Source organism: Poecilia reticulata, chromosome 16 (genome assembly GCF_904066995.2).
Source record: "Poecilia reticulata chromosome 16, P_reticulata-male-v2, whole genome shotgun sequence".
NCBI lineage: Eukaryota > Metazoa > Chordata > Actinopteri > Cyprinodontiformes > Poeciliidae > Poecilia > Poecilia reticulata.
In genome coordinates, this window is record NC_088845.1 from 29,932,813 (window position 1) to 29,949,437 (window position 16,625).

The following is a 16,625-nucleotide window of genomic DNA, read 5'->3' on the forward strand; positions in this document are numbered from 1 at the left end:
TTCCCCTGATTATCATGCAGATCATTGTGAGACATTTGTTCGCATTTCCTTTCTGCTCACCGGCATTCTCTGGCAAAAAGCAGAGAAACCATGTCTGTGTAACTTAACAACACCACAGCAACTTGCATAAGATCAGTCCATAGCAGATTTGTGCAGTCGCTCATGTCCACATGATGGATTAATGGCCTAATAATTAAACATGGATTTACAAAGAAGAACTGATAGTTGAACATTCATCATATTGGTGACTGAGAGCTGCAATTTATTGTAAAAAAAGAAAAATTTGGGTGTTGTTTATACATTTTTTCATCTGTTACCCATTTAATCGGTTTTAAAAGGTCTGTTTTGTTCTGTCTGACTGGAAATTCAGTCAGACCTGATTTAGGGTCTGTCTAAATCTGTGCACTGAGGTAATCTGTTTGCAATGTTTGCAGATATGAATTCCTGCAGCACAATGCAGCCAATGGAGTATTTGGCCTGACGGTGGGTGGTACGCATGTCCCTCTGTCGCATACCCAATTGCCTATTATGAGCCAAACAATGGAAATCAGGAGCAAGCTTTACTGGAAGCCACTCTAGATGCTATGTATGATTAGCCTTATATATACATAGCCTCAGTTTGTGTCGCAGAAAACAGGCACAAAACACGGAACAGCTTTTGTGCTGCAGCCTGAGGAAAAGACGCTGCCTCTCCGGTCTTTACAATGGACTCTCAGTAATAGTTTTATTAGTGAAACAAACAAGGCCATTGTTTATTTGACTCAAGGCACATTCAGATCTCATCTAACAATTTAAAGATTTTTTTTTAAGAACACTATGCATAAACTGGTGCAGGTTTTGAAATATGTGTGGGTCAGTCAAGGTGGCAAATACTTTGGGGATATTGTTGTTTTTGGAAAACAAGGGATTTTCATAGGCGATTAAGGCTTGCAGGTTCACTGGGGCAAGGTTTGCTGGATTGTAGCTTTTATAGTGTGATAAGAAGCTGCTGTTTGCATGTGGGTATTCAGAATATGCATGCCTTGTTTTTGTTTTTTGGTTTTGTGTACTGAGAGTTCTCTGACAGAAAACAGAACAGAAAACTCTAACTTAAGAGAACACGGAGTAGCCATGACAAGGCAGATTTCAGGAGATCTTTGCACCTGTGAAATAAAACACACAGACACAGCTTCATTGGTAATATACACTGCTCAAAAAAATAAAGGGAACACTTTAACATTTAAGTGAACACTGAAGTGTTCCCTTTATTTTTTTGAGCAGTATATATACATATTTTTTAATTTGGGGCTAAAAGTTTATCTGTAACTTATTTTACTGCTTTATACTGGGATGGTGTGAGAAAACACTTCACTTCTGTGTTTGGCAAACAGTGGTTGGGCTTTCCTTGTCACCCTCCTCCTTCAGTGTTGAGGAGGGAGACATGCAAATTTATCTTCTCAAAAAAAAAAGAAAAAAAGGAAGAAAGGAAAACGAGAGGGGCAGGCAAAACTCAAAGTCATAACAACTGAGACTGTGGGACAAGAAGTCCTGTCTTAGCTTGAGCTTTAAGAAAAAAAAATGAATGTAATGTCTGATAGCGATATTAGGAAGATTTTGACTGATTTATAATAGGCAGGAATATTCTACCAACTTTACTGGACAACATTTGGTCCTCACTGAACAGCCATGGAAAATGCGAAGAAGACATAGCACAGGTAATTATAAAAAGTACTGACTATCAAATGTTTGATGGATGGGTCGAATCATAACAGATGCATTACACTATAAAAAGGAAATTAAAAAAATTATTTAACTTCAATTGATTATATTAAAGTTAAATTAAATTTTTACAGCATTAGCTTCTTCCTGGATATTGTTTGTTGTGCTGCAGTGCAGCAAAGAAAAAAGCCTGATGTGTTTATTGTATTGTACTGTATTATGCATAAAAATATCAACTTAGAAATAGTGAACAATCTAAAGAAGACTTGTTAATAGGACAACTTACATAAAAAAGTATTATTTCATTTGTTGCAGTACCAGCCCAAACATTTAATACCAAAATGTATAACAGCTTTGCTCTTCTTACTGCTTTCATGACATACAAAAAGTAAACAATTATTGCCACTCATGCTAAAATAATACACTTATTTATTGTTGAAATGATTAAAATGTTCACGTTGCTTTTTTTTGTGCCACTGGAAATATTTCCATACAGCCAAATTTGTATTTGTAGTTTAGTGAAAATGCAGTCACCTTCTTTCAGCCAGCTGCATGGCAGTGTGAAGCAGTAAGTGGTACCAGTTAACTGAAAGTCTAGTCAATCGAACATCCTTCTGGCATCTCATTAAGAGCAATTTGTAAAGAATTAGATGAAAAATTCCAGTTCTTTGAATGTTTTCAAATAATTTTTTTTAGAACCTCAGGGTAGCTTGGTTCCATAGTTTGCCATGCTTAATGTGTACAAAAAGTACTATGAATGAGAACTTAAAATAATATTTTTTTTTTTGTTTTAAATTAATTTACACCAAAAAAGTAACTTTTTTCAAATTTCTATAATATTTCGGTGTGGATTTTCTACCACTTCCCTTATTAAATTAAAATTGACAGAGCGACGTCAACCTGAAATTAATCAAGTTATTTATACGTACGTCTCTCTATGAGGTGGATTTATTTTCACTATTATTTTTTCGTTATTAATGTTATTGGAATGAATGCGACTACTAACTTAAAAATTGTCTCCATATCGGCTGTCGGAATTTCTCGAAACAATTTCGACATTGCTCTTATTGTGTTAAATTACCGGATGTTTATTAATTTTGTACTTCCTGCTTAACGCTCCCGAGTGTCGGTCACTTCCGTCGTCTTGGTTCAATCAGTTGTAGTAAATGAGTGGTACCAGCAGCTAAAATACACAACTCTCATTGTTTCTATGGCAGCTGCAGCTTTCTCTGTCAGTAAACCCAACACGCTTTAAAAATTCCGCCAAAAAGGAAAAAGCGTTCTTGTCCCAGTTTTGGGTCTTCAGCCAACGTAAGTAGCGTTAGCTAGTTCCGCTGTTTGCTCCTTGTTAGCCTTCCCTTGCTGTTTGCTAAATTAAGCGGGACGAACATGTTTGCCTGGTGTGAATGCCTAAATATGCTATTAACGTGGCGGATATAAATCAAGTGATGGTAGAAACTTTACTCAAATTTTATAAAAATTTTCAAATATACATATGCATGTTGATGACTGCCTTGAAGGTGACTTCATGCTAATGTCCGATAAATGACACAGTAATAATAAGCTAAGGGAGAAATTACAAATGGATCAATGTCATATTAGGTGAATTAATAGTTTCTGGTGGATGAGGAGTTATATAGTTTTAAGGTCATAATGTGATTGTAACTGTGTGTTTATATGTATATATTTTAATGTGCGAGTTTATGGTTTCATATAAAAAAATAATAATTGTAGGATTATACCTATGAATATATATATATATATATATATATATATATATATATATATATATATATAATGGCCTTAGCCTCCAATTTTTTAATTTTTTTACTAAAAAAAGTGATAGTTTATTTGTCAATAAGTACACTAAACTAGTAATTTAGTGTACTTATTGACAAATAATAGTTTATCTAGTCGGAAAACCATTATTGAGCTACTACCTGCTATGGTTTTTGTCTGTTAACTTGGTCAGAAATTGTTTTGTCTTCCTCTCTGTCCTGTCTGGTTCTCTGCAGGTGTACAACAACTACCCAGAGGATCTAGGGGCAGCTCTTTACAGAGAGCCGTTTGACTTCAACGCCGAGCCGCCTTGGGATCCTAGCTGATAGCGGACGAGTTCCTCACTGGACTCCTCCATGTAGGTACATTGATGCCTCTTATCAGAGGATACACAAAGAGCATTTTCGCGTACCTTTTTTTTTTCACGCAGTCTATCTCAGTTGGGAAGCTACTTCTGTTCAGCCTCTGTTGCACATAAATTGCAGAATGGTTATATTTAGATTCAAACCTCTTAGATGTATTTTTGGCTTTTTGTTGCAAAAAAAAACCCATTGCACATTTTTTTTCCAGCTACAGACTTTCTAATTACACTTAAATATTCCCATTGCTTCTTTAATATTTTTGCTTTTTTTTCCTCCACAGTTTGTTGTGTAAATCTAGGACCCCGGGGGCTCGACGTGCAGCCACAAAAACCTCTCTTGACCAGCTCCATTCTTTATGCCTGTCGGGTCAGAAGACAAAGATCCAGAGGATGAAAGGCATCACAGATGAACCGCAGTATTCTGTCAGCTTCCTGGACGGAGGCACCGCCCTAAGTGATGTGATTAATAATCACATTGAACAACAAACACTGGTGAATGATCTCCACCTTCTCTAAATATGGCTTTGCTTTGGAAAGTTTTTGTTAGATTCAGGGCCGTTACTGTTATAGTCTGTTGGTTTAAACCTTTTCCAAACTTACCAAAGCGAATGTGAGCTGACTGGAGCTCGGCCTGCCACCATAACAAATTTTGCTGGATGATAAACTGTTCCAGACGTTATTGCGATTAACGATAATATTGTTGTTTTGAGACCATTTTCAAGTAATATAATAATAATGGGATAATAATGCAAGAACATTTTCTTAAAGATACATAAGCTTTAAATTCTGGTGAAAGTTTAACACTGGAATGGTAAGATATTTTAAAAATCCAAAATAAATGAACAAAAACAACAGAACAAATAAAATGACTTATGAAGTCTATGTAAACAAAACTGTCCTTAAAAAAATGGCTATTTGAGAGCAAGGCAAACAGACTGAAGACTTTTGTCTTCCAATTTTTTGTAAAAAGAGAAAACAATAAATCACACTAATGAAAATGATTGAGTTTGTGTTAATTTATCATGCAATTAATTTATCGCGTCAGGGCTAGTTGGTACATCTTAATATCATAATTCTGCTCTCGCTCTTTGCAGTCTGAGAAGAGTGCTTTCTTTGTCGCTGACCTGGGAGTGATCATGCGGCAGCACGTTCGCTGGCGAACTCACATGCCCCAAATTCGTCCTTACTATACTGTTAGATGCAACAGCAGCCCAGCAGTGATTGAGGTTCTCGCTGCTCTTGGCTCCGGGTTCACATGCTCCAACAAGGTAATGCTCACACCTTACAGGAGTTCTGCTGTCTATCAGTTTGGTACGGTGGGCATGAAGTGTTTCATTTTAGCAGAACGTCAAGATGCCTGCATTGCTTCTTTCTCTGCTAATTTAACACAGGCCTGTTTCTGAATTCCAGTCTGAACTGGAGCTCGTGCAGAGCCATGGGATTCCCTCCGAAGACATCATCTACAACGGCGTTTGCAAACAAGTCTCCCACATAAAATACACAGCTAAAAACGGCATCGACCTCCTTGTGTGTGATAACGAAGCAGAGCTGCGCAAGATTTCTCGCTGCCACCCTAATGCCAAGTAAGTCGGTGCTTGATTTTCCAGTCAGTGGACTGATTCACTTTGAAAGAGGTGCTGTGTTCAGAATTTGTTGATGATTTCAATCCCCACTTTCGGTAAAGCTTAGACCTGCTGCTACTGGAATTAACTATGAGATTCTAAAATAAGATTTTTATATTAGATTTTATTATTAAATTATCATTCTATCTAGCTTTCCATGAGCATTATTTTTTATATTAGAAGTTGATGTGATAATAATAATGTAATCATTATTGAATTGACATTTTGAGCTAGCTTCTTAGTATCATTTAGTTTTACTCAGACGTCAGTGAGACTCTAAAGTTTCTAAAATCCTGTCATGGCCTCCAAGAGGTTCCAAGCTTAAAAAGGTAAAACTTCACTGTATTACGTCATGTTATGTTACAATGATATTTTATTTACAGAGACTTCATAATCCATTTTATTTTTGATTTTGGTTGTGTGATGTTTTTTTATTTTCCTTTTATTTATTATTTTTGGTTGTTGTGTTTTATTTTGGATATTTAAAATTTCTTCCAGTTTCTATGTTAAGTGTTCTGTACAAACTTAGTTTATTCATCTTTGGAAGGCTGAATTTGCATTATTAGGACATTATTTTAGGATATTGACAATGGCCAAAGTCGTGGGTTGTTTTTTTTTTTTGCAGAACTGATTTTGGCACAAAAAAAAATCTAAAAAATTTTCTTGCTAAAAAATTATTTAGGGAAAAAAAGACATAGAGGGGGTACTGGAGAGTGCCCCTCCTGGGGACTCCCTTGTTCTACTGGGGGACTTCAGCGCTCACGTGGGCAATGACGGTGAGACCTGGAGGGGCGTGGTTGGGAGGAACGGCCCCCCCGATCTGAACTTGAGTGGTGTTCTGTTGTTGGACTTCTGTGCTCGTCACGGATTGTCCATCACAAACACCATGTTCAAGCATAAGGGTGTCCATATGTGCACTTGGCACCAGGACGCCCTAGGCCGCAGTTCGATGATTGACTTTGTCATCGTTCATCGGATATTGCGGCCGTATGTCTTGGACACTCGGGTGAAGAGAGGTGCGGAGCTGTCCACTGACCACTACCTGGGTGAGTTGGCTCCGGTGGTGGGGAGGAAGCCGGTCAGACCTGGCAGGCCCAAACGTGTAGTGAGGGTCTGCTGGGAACGTCTGGCGGAGTCCCCTGTGAGACGGAGCTTCAACTCTCATCTCCGGCAGAACTTCGAACACGTTCCGGGGGAGGTGGGGACATTGAGTCTGAGTGGACCATGTTCCGTACCTCCATTGCCGAGGCGGCTTATCTGAGCTGCGGCCGCAAGGTTGTTGGTGCCTGTCGAACCCTCAAACCCGTTGGTGGACACCTTCGGTGAGGGATGCTGTCAAGCTGAAGGAGTCCTACCGGGCCTTTTTGGCCTGTGGGACTCCAGAAGCAGCTGATGGGTACCGGCGGCGAAACGGCATGCGGCTCGGGTTGTCGCTGAGGCAAAAACTCGGGCGTGGGAGGAGTTTGGAGAGGCCATGGAGAAAGACTTCCGTACGGCTTCGAGGCGATTCTGGTCCACCATCCGGCGTCTCAGGAGGGGGAAGCAGTGCAGCACCAACACTGTTTATAGTGGGGATGGTGCGCTGCTGACCTCAACTCGGGACGTTGTGGGCCGGTGGGCGGAATACTTCGAAGACCTCCTCAATCCCACCAACATGCCTTCTGTTGAGGAAGCTGAGCATGGGGACTCTGGGTTGGGCTCTCCAATCTCTGGGGACGAGGTCGCCGAGGTGGTCAAAAAGCTCCTCGGTGGCAGGGCCCCGGGGTGGATGAGATCCGCCCGGAGTTCCTTAAGGCTCTGGATGTTGGGTTGTGTTGGCTAACGCGACTCTGCAATATCGCATGGACATCGGGGGCAGTTCCCCTGGACTGGCAGACTGGGGTGGTGGTCCCCCTGTTTAAAAAGGGGACCGGAGGGTGTGCTCCAATTACAGGGGGATCACACTCTTAAGCCTCCCTGGTAAGGTCTATTCAGGGGTCCTGGAGAGGAGGGTCCGTCGGATAGTCGAACCTCGGATTCAGGAAGAGCAGTGTGGTTTTCGTCCTGGTCGTGGAACACTGGACCAGCTCTACACCCTCAGCAGGGTCCTGGAGGGTGCATGGGAGTTCGCCCAACCAGTCTACATGTGTTTTGTGGACTTGGAGAAGGCGTTCGACCGTGTCCCTCGGGGGGCCCGGTGGGGGTACTCCAGGAGTATGGGGTACCGGGCCCTTTGATACGGGCTGTCAGGTCCCTGTATGACCAGTGTCAGAGTCTGCTCTGCATTGCCGGCAGTAAGTCGGGCTCGTTTCCGGTGAGAGTTGGACTCCGTCAAGGCTGCCCTTTGTCACCGATTCTGTTCATTATTTCATTTTATGGACAGAATTTCTAGGCGCAGCCGAGGTGTTGAGGGGATCCGTTTTGGTGGCCTTAGGATCGCATCTCTGCTTTTTGCGGATGATGTGGTCCTGTTGGCTTCATCGGTGATCTGCAGCTCTCACTGGAGCGGTTCGCAGCCGAGTGTGAAGCGGCCGGGATGAGGCTCAGTGCCTCCAAATCCGAGGCCATGGTCTTGAGCCGGAAAAGGGTAGAGTGCCTTCTCCGGGTCAGGGGGTCGTCCTGCCTCAAGTGGAGGAGTTTAAGTATCTGGGGATCTTGTTCACGAATGAGGGAAGAAGGGAGATCGACAGGCGGATTGGGGCAGCGTCTGCCGTGAAGCGGGCGCTGTACCGGTCCGTCGTGGTGAAGAGAGAGCTGAGCCAAAAAGCGAAGCTCTCGATTTACCGGTCGATCTACGTTCCCACCCTCATCTATGGTCATGAGCTTTGGGTCATGACCGAAAGAACGAGATCACGGGTACAAGCGGCCGAAATGGGTTTCCTCCGCAGGGTGGCTGGGCTCTCCCTTAGAGATAGGGTGAGAAGCTCGGTCATCCGGGAGGGACTCAGAGTAGAGCCGCTGCTCCTCCACGTCGAGAGGAGCCAGTTGAGGTGGCTCGGGCATCTGGTAAGGATGCCTCCTGGACGCCTCCCTGGTGAGGTGTTCCGGGCACGTCCCATCGGAGGAGGCCTCGGGGAAGACCCAGGACACGCTGGAGGGACTATGTCTCTCGGCTGGCCTGGGAACGCCTTGGGATTCCCCCGGAGGAGCTGGAAGAAGTGGCTGGGGGAGAGGGAAGTCTGGGCCTCCCTTCTGAAGCTGCTGCCCCCGCGACCCGACCCCGGATAAGCGGCAGAAAATGGATGGATGGATGGAAAAAATACATTTTCCATTATTTTAGGAAGGTGATTATGTAGTACTTGAAATGGTCTTAAAACAACACTATTATAATTTACTGTATGGTAATAACTATTGGGACAGGTTATCATCTGAAAATTGTCCAGTTGTGACCACTGGAGTATCGTGTCTAGTTGGTGTAGCAAAAGACTTCCTGTAGCTCATGCTAATTACTTCTTTAGCAGAGCGCTAACCAGGGTAAGTAATCAAGTTTGGTTCTGGTGTTAAAACACCTGACGGTAGTTAAAAATGTAATTGCACCACCTTGAACAATGGACATCCAAAGAACATAACCAGGTTTATTTCTGTACCTACTGTGAAAGAAGCTGGACATTCTGACCCAACACCAAATTGTTGAGTGAACTTCCACATCAGTAGCTGCTGCTCTTTCTGCCATGCGTCGATCCAGGCTGCTGCTGCAGGTGTCCACCGAGGCCTGTAACCCAGACGACGAGATGGGCATAACGTTCGGCTGCTCCCTCAAAGACTGCAGGCGTCTGCTGGAGAGCGCGAAGGACCTTGGTGTGCAAGTTGTGGGAGTCAGGTGAGACGCGCTGAAAATCATCCTTAACAAACACACTGAAGTGATTCAACAACAGCAACTCATTCCTGAGAAAATAATATTTTGCAGGAAACCGAATAAAACTGGACTTTGTGCGACTGTGACGAGCGTCTTCTCCCTTTCAGGTCCCACATTTCCAGCACATGTGACGATGTCCAGGTTTACAGTCATGCAATCTCTGATGCCCGTTGCATCTTTGACATGGGTGTAAGTACTATAAATTTAAAAGTGAACTGGTTTTAGTTTCGGCTCCAGAGACATGTAGAAAAAGTTATATTTTGCTTTCGTCTCCTGCAGGAGGAGGTCGGTTTCAGCATGAACATCTTGGACATTGGAGGCGGATTCAGTGGCTCTGAGACTCAGCTGGAAATGGTCAGCTGTACTTTCAAGATTTTTCAAGACATATTTGGTATAGCTTAGACTTACATTTCCTAACTTTCTGTCATGTTTTTTTTCTTTTAGATCAACTGTGCTGTTATGTCCATGGTGGACCTTTACTTCCCTTCTTCAACTGGAGTCTCCATTATTGCAGAACCCGGAAGCTTCTTTGTGTCCACTGCATTCACTCTTGCTGTGAACGTCATTTCCAAAGCGGTGATGGGTCGTGATTGCCAGGACCAGAAACAAAGTAGGTGGAACAACGCTTTGTGGTTAAGATGAATAATTTAATTTGATGTGTTTACGGGATTAATTAAAGCTTTCGGTCACCTTTAGACTGTGTATTTTGAAGTATTAAGTAAACTCTACATCCTTGAACAGGTGAGCTGTCTGCCAATGAGGAGCCAGAGTTCCAGTATTACATGAACGAGGGGGTGTACGGATCATTTTCAAGCAAGCTCTCAGAAACAGTGATTGCAGCACCATCTGTTCACAAGGTGAGTCTCAACAACATTCCGGACATAGAACATGCAAAGCCAACAAGACTGTTCTTTCCATACCTTAAAGTAAGGGTGCACCGATTACAGTTCCGATTCCGATTTTGGCCAATACAGAATTTTTTATCTGAAAAGTCAGTAAGTAAATCAACAAAATTGATAAGTTAGCAACAGTGGGGTGACTATGGTTAACCATGCACATTAAAGACAGTCGTCATTTACATTTGTGGTCTGATTTTAGCTATTTAATCTAATTTTAACTGCAGTTATTTAGATCCATAAGATACGCCGCTTTATCTTGGAGAATAAACATCTACACTTTAAGACCGTTGCTCAGGTTGTATGTTGTACTGTGGAGGGACGTCACATATATCGACATTAACATCGGTTTTGGCCAATATTTGTTGTTGTTTTAACTGCCTTCTGTATCAGTCTTCCTCGTGAGCTCGTCTCTGAGCTGCATAAATCAAAGTCTGCCAAGACTAGAGAAAGCTTCTGGTTCAGCAACAGGCTGTCGTTTTTTTTTGTTTTTCCAGCAGATGGTGCACATTCCTGTGCGTTTCCAGGTTTCCTAGTTGTTTGGAAATGATCCCAACAATCAACTGATCAAGCAGACTAGTGCAGGCTCAGATAATGGAACTTGACGTCTAACACAGACTACATTCAGCTGTGAAAACAACCTCATTCAATAGTGTAGTATAGCGTTATGTCTAATGTGCTTTAAATTGCCAATAGTAGGGCTAAATCAGCCCTGATTTTCTTAGTTTTTGGAGATCAGCTGATACTTAGATGTGAAACTGATCTGCACAGTGGCCAACTTAGCAGCTTTGGTGCTACATTTAAGGACCTTTCTGACAAAGATCAGAATTGACAAGTCAGACTTTTTAGAAATCTGTGATCAAGTAGAAAATTGCAATTGGTTCATCCCTAGCTAGACGGTATGCATGGCATGTCTTTGAGGATTTGTTCACTTTTTTTTTTTTACAAACCTTTCTACAAATATGACATCGCAATCACAGATAAGGGAACATCACTTCAACAAATCTGATCTGTCCCTTTAATGTCCAGTGGTTTAATGATTCTATTTGATGCCTTTTGGACAGGATACGTCTCTGGACCTCCCAGTGTTCAGCAGCAGCTTGTGGGGCCCCTCTGGGGACGACCTGGACCAAGTGGTGGACCACTGCCTGCTACCTGAGCTCGACACGGGGGACTGGCTGCTGTTTCCACATGCCGGAGCCTACACTCTGGGTCAACCTCTGTTCCCTCCCACTGACTCAACACCATCCCCTGTCCACTATGTAATATCCTCGAGAGACTGGTGAGTATCTCTCTGAAGATTTTCTTCTGCAATCAAAAGGAATAAGTTATTTTTATTTTTTCTTTACATGTTTGCTGTTTCCTTCTTTAGGGTAGAAATGCAGGATGCTGGTGTAACCAGTGAGACTACGATGAAGAACTTCTCCTGGATCCCGTATTTCCTCGGCTCCTGCCAAACAGAAGCGGCACTGTCTGTTCCAGCTTAGCAACCTGCCGACCAGGAAGGCTTTCGGCTTCTCCTACTGGTTTACGCTGCTATTGTCCTTCACCTTGATGAACTCATTAAGCCAGTTGCGCAGATATGTGTAAAAGCACTGGGACCAGGCAGATCTAACCTTATCCTCAACTCTGATGAGATTACACCCTGAAAATCAAACAGTACATGTCAAATAGTACGCAGCAGAATTATTTCAGAATTACTCAAGTATTTCATGTTATTAGCATCCCATTGAATTTCAGTTTACTGAATTAGGTATATGTAGAATTGTTGTGATTATATATTTAACTGATGTATTTACTACTTCTGCTAGTGTTGCCAGTCTCAGTAAATTGCATATGAGTGATTGAAATGTTGCTCTGAAAAAAATGTTTTTATTACACTTGTATTTATAATTTTTATTGCCTTGCATAATTTATTATATATGACAAGCTTAACTCCCATCAGTTCATTCAAAAATCTACTATTTTCAGTTATCATTGGTGTCGCAGTGGCATCTGCTCCTTGCAGAAAACATAGACTGTTTCAGCCCGGTGCGGTTCGAAAGCAAAAGTTAAGTGATCACCAGTTAGCTGGTGTGTTTGTGTTTTGACAAAGTGCAGAGCGGCTTTCCGAAAAGGGCCAGCAGGTTGCCGCCACAGCATTAGACAGCATGTGCTGCAGATGGAACAGGGTAAGTGTTGATGGATAAGGAATCAGCTGCAACAGAAAGGGACATTTTAGTAACAAAACAGTACGTTTGTAATTCTATAAACTTCACATTCTCTTATTTATACTGGATACATGTGTTGCAAGAATATTGCCAGAGTTTTTGACAATGCAAGGTTGCTTGCATTGCATGTGTCACATCTGTAAAGTCGTCTCCCAAGTCTGTCTAAGAAAAAAACTGGTAAGGCACTTGCCTTCTGTTAAATTTCTGCTGTAGCTTGTCAAAATGAACATTAATAAACACCTGAATGATGTGGCTGTGTGTTACTGGGTTTTTTCATTTCTCTCATCAAAAGCGGGGCTGCCATGCATCTGTGTCACTGGGACCTGACCACCACTAGCAGGCAAGACAGGAGAAGTATCTTTCCCAAACACACAAGTGAGACAAACGGTGCAGGGTTTGAACCAGCAACCTACCCTACCGATTACAGGATAAACTCCTACCATCATTACCCCAGAAACATGCAAACCCTTGATCTCAATATTGACCTCAAGCTACAAAGTTTGCTTTGTAATACTGTGTTCCGAACAAAAACTAAACATTGCACAAACATTGTTTAAAAATAATATATTTCATAAGGAACGAGCAGACTGGTCAAATAAAAAAACAAAAAGACAGAAAAACAAAAAGTTGCAGGAAACAAGAGCTCATGGAAGAGAGCTTGGTTCCTCTCCATACACACAGCAGTGCTCAACCTGTGTTGCACTTTTTAAGTGGAAAAACAAATATCTGCAAATTCAGCCACAAAAAGTTTTTGTTTGGCCTTTCAGCAATTGGAGTGTCTCGCGAGAGCGTTCGTAGAGGAGACTTTAATAGCAGTGGACACGGTGAGGTCTGCGACGGGGCTGATCCCTAATGCCCAGAAGGGTTTCTTCCTCGCCACAAAGTGTCGTTGGGCGTGCTTAGCCAGGTGATCGCTGCGCATGAAGCGGCTGAGGCACATGGGGCACTTAAACCTTTTCTCTCCGGTGTGTGTTCGACGATGGCGGGAAAGCTCATCTGAACGAGCAAATCGCCTCTCGCAGCCCTCCCACTTGCATTTGAAGGGTTTCTCACCTGTTGGGACAAAGACAGAGGGGATTTGACTCTTACTATGTGCTTGAATCATCAGCAAGATCACACTTCTTGAGATTCTTCATCTCTTACCTGTGTGTGTCCTCATGTGGGCCTTGAGATGGGAGCTCTTGAAGTAGGTCTTGCCACAGTCCTCATGAGGGCAAACATGACTGCGCACACGTGATGACTCTCTTTGCAGAGCGGCGCTCCTTTGCTCCAATGCGGCACACCCAGGAGCAGGGGCAATGGGTGCAAACCTGGTTCCACTAGATGTCATCTGCGCTTGCTGAAGGTTCCAGACGGCAGGCACTGATGATTGGGGGACAAGAAACACTATGGGGCCTTTCACCACCTGACCCTCTACTAACAGGATACGTGGAGGGGAACCTGTTGGTATCAGTGGTGATCCAAGTTTCTGCTGTGAAGCGTGTGAGTGTGTGATTGCTAATGGAATAGACGAAGAGGTTATGACACTGTTTTGCGATCTAATGGTGGATGTGGAGGACACGGGAACGATCTGGCTAAAGACTGGTACACGAGAAACTAGCGTGATTTCAGCCGGAACTGAAGGGGCCATGTTTGATCTATCGTCCGGTTTTATCCGACTCATCTGGATCTGGCTGAGTTCAAAGTGCGCTGATGCATCTTTGGAGGTTTTCTGTTTTGCAACAGTCTTATCAGAGTCTCTGTTAGTCCAACTGTTAGAGGCGTCCACATTCGTTTTAGAGTCCTGCGCAAGAGACGCCGAGGCTGTGTCTTCTTGCAAGGGTTGATGAGTGCTACAGGAGCAGTGCTGGATATCCGCAGTGTGGCGGATCACGCTAGTGCACTGGTACTTCTGGGAAATGGCTGCATCCTCTGGAGAGTGATGCAGTTTATGCGGTGACCCTGAAAGTGTGGCCTCACAGTCGGGTGGGCTGTAGGGTGGCGTCATGCACTGCAAGAAAAATCAAAGAGTGGGACTAGGTTTTCAGTTCTACTGCCAATCCACTCACACCACTTAATATTTTTGCAGGTTATGAACACAAATTTTGTTGTATTTTGCTGAGATAGACCAACATAAAGTAGTGGATTACCAAAAATGGGTCAAGAGGATGCATGGTTTTTATTGTGTTAATTTGCAGGACACAGACACATCTCTTAACAGCTTCTTCCAGGATAGCCCTGTGAATAGTTTCATCTTTCTGCCTGTCAACTTTGACGATCTTCACTGTCCTTCCCTATAAAACACCAACAGTATGATGCTGCTGCCACCCTGTTTAACTTTAGAGATCATTTGTTCAGGGTGTCAGCTATCCACATTTGGAGGCCAACAAACTTTTTTATTATCTGTTCAGACAACCTTTACAACATTTCACTGAGTCACCTATAGGATTGTGGCAAGCTGGAAATGGGACCTCTAATGTGTTTCTTTCAACACTGGCTTTCTTCTTACCACCCTTCCATTAAGGTCCAGATTCCTGGAGTGCTCCACTAATAGTGTTAACAGAGATACTTTGGCTATCGTGGCCGCTTCTTTCTCTAATCCTCTACTTGATTCACCCGTGAGTTGAGTTAGATCACCAGGTCTGGGTAGGTTTTTAGTTGAGTAATACTTGACTTACAGATGATAGATTGAACAGCACTCCATGAGATGTCCAAAATTTGGATAACTTTTGGAGCCTAACCTTCCTTTAAATCTCAAAAACTTTATCCCTGGCCAGTCTGTTATGTCCCTTGGTCTTCATGATGCTCTTAGTTCATTTAAAGTCTCCAAAAAAAAACATAAATGTCTTCACAGAACTGTACAGTTATGCATGTTGCACTTTTTTTTTTTTTACATTTTGCTTGAGAAAATTTTCAATTTACAGATGCAACCCTAAAGGTGTGGGAGGTGGGTGGGGGGGGGGGACAAATTTGGAAATATGCTAGCCACTCCACTGGAACACCCAGAGAATCATGTTCAGCACCCATATGAACATCTTCTAGTGCCGCCACTATGCGCTAATTTGTGTTGGTCCGTCAAATAAAAGCTAGCCAAAAGAAAATGAAGAAAAGAAAGAAAACAATATGACATTCACTGAAACTATAATTCACTTACAAAAGACGACTCATGCATCGCAGAAAGACCAGAGGTCACGGAGTCATCCTCTGAGCATTCTGAGGAGGGGGTGAGGGGTCTGGGCTGTTTGGGCCTGAAGTTCCTCGTCTTCCAGTGCTCGGTCATGGAGATCAGAGCTTCCACGGCCCAGAGGTCACCTGCACCCATTGAACAAGGCTGGAAATCAGGCCGGGTGTCTAACACCTCACTTTGGTCCATTTCAATTTTCATTCTAGAGATCTGACAGACAAAAACAAGGGAGAAGTGTTGAGAATTTTCACCCGGCTTCATACAGTAATGTCTAATGCCTCGCTGACAGTCATCCTGTGGAGGTTATTTAGTTTTCACGTTTATTGATTCAGCTATTTCCAGGACTTGGGGAGGGAGCGCATGAAACCGGCATGATCAGCTGGTGTTCTTCACTCACTCCCCTTTCACCTAGTTTCTAGTGGAAGCAGAGAGTGGTTACAAAACAACCAGACAACCCCTTTATGGCAGGGGTCTGGCACAGACCACCAGAGCCGGCCATCCTTCTCCCTCCTGTCTGCCACAAGGATAAAATGCATAGCAGGTTGCAAAGATAAAGCAGTCTTATCCGTGCAAAAGTAATCTTTTCAAAGAAATGTTATCTAATTTATGCAATATTTCTTTTTTCTTCTTTTTTTAAGTGAAATTAAAAAATCTTACTTACATCTATGTTGGATTGGGTGATTTTGTTTTTTTTCCCTGAGGGGGTCAGTCTATAGGTTTCACCTTTAGGTCAGCCCTGTCGTCTGTGCGTGAATATCTGAGAGCAGAATTTGATGTTTCCCACTTTTCTTCTCTCGACCTGTTTCTCATTCATGGTCTCAAATGCGACGGGGGGGGAGACTAAGGGGCGGGGCTTATCGCGGTGACCAATAAACCGAATAGGTGTGCTGAGGTGCCGGCCAATAGGAGGAGAACTCGATGCGTGATCCAAGGCTGATACGGACGTGGAGGCTGCATGGTACACAACGCCTTTGACATGTGGGAAAGGCAACGCAACACACACACTCTCTGTCACACACACACGCACACGCACGCACGCACACTCGCTCTGTCTATCTTGA

General features: G+C 43.0%; 2 protein-coding genes across 5 annotated transcripts; one reads left to right on the forward strand and one right to left on the reverse strand.

Annotated features, from left to right (window-relative positions):
• The first annotated feature begins 1,507 nt into the window (after positions 1–1,507).
• On the forward strand, positions 1,508–12,651 carry azin1a (antizyme inhibitor 1a). 3 transcript variants are annotated; one of them, XM_017309713.2, is made up of 12 exons: positions 1,508–1,694; positions 3,714–3,835; positions 4,120–4,330; positions 4,933–5,106; positions 5,249–5,421; positions 9,125–9,259; positions 9,403–9,484; positions 9,575–9,649; positions 9,740–9,905; positions 10,037–10,152; positions 11,256–11,473; positions 11,564–12,651. In XM_017309713.2, the coding sequence occupies exons 3-12, from the start codon at positions 4,229–4,231 to the stop codon at positions 11,676–11,678; spliced, it is 1,356 nt and encodes a 451-aa protein (XP_017165202.1). In that variant the 5' UTR covers positions 1,508–1,694; positions 3,714–3,835; positions 4,120–4,228; the 3' UTR covers positions 11,679–12,651. The 3 variants fall into 3 exon arrangements, with proteins under 3 accessions (XP_017165202.1, XP_008430005.1, XP_017165201.1); XM_008431783.3 differs by lacking the exon at positions 1,508–1,694 and adding an exon at positions 2,803–3,009 and having other exon boundaries at positions 3,714–3,839; XM_017309712.2 differs by lacking the exon at positions 1,508–1,694 and adding an exon at positions 2,803–3,009.
• A 299-nt stretch (positions 12,652–12,950) lies between these two features.
• LOC103478198 (Krueppel-like factor 10) lies at positions 12,951–16,376 on the reverse strand. Of its 2 annotated transcripts, none has more exons than XM_008431785.2 (4): positions 16,226–16,376; positions 15,535–15,692; positions 13,545–14,391; positions 12,951–13,454 (listed from the first exon to the last, which is right to left on the reverse strand). In XM_008431785.2, the coding sequence occupies exons 2-4, from the start codon at positions 15,658–15,660 to the stop codon at positions 13,165–13,167; spliced, it is 1,263 nt and encodes a 420-aa protein (XP_008430007.1). In that variant the 5' UTR covers positions 15,661–15,692; positions 16,226–16,376; the 3' UTR covers positions 12,951–13,164. The 2 variants fall into 2 exon arrangements, with proteins under 2 accessions (XP_008430007.1, XP_008430006.1); XM_008431784.2 differs by having other exon boundaries at positions 15,535–15,774.
• Between the last annotated feature and the right edge of the window lie 249 nt (positions 16,377–16,625).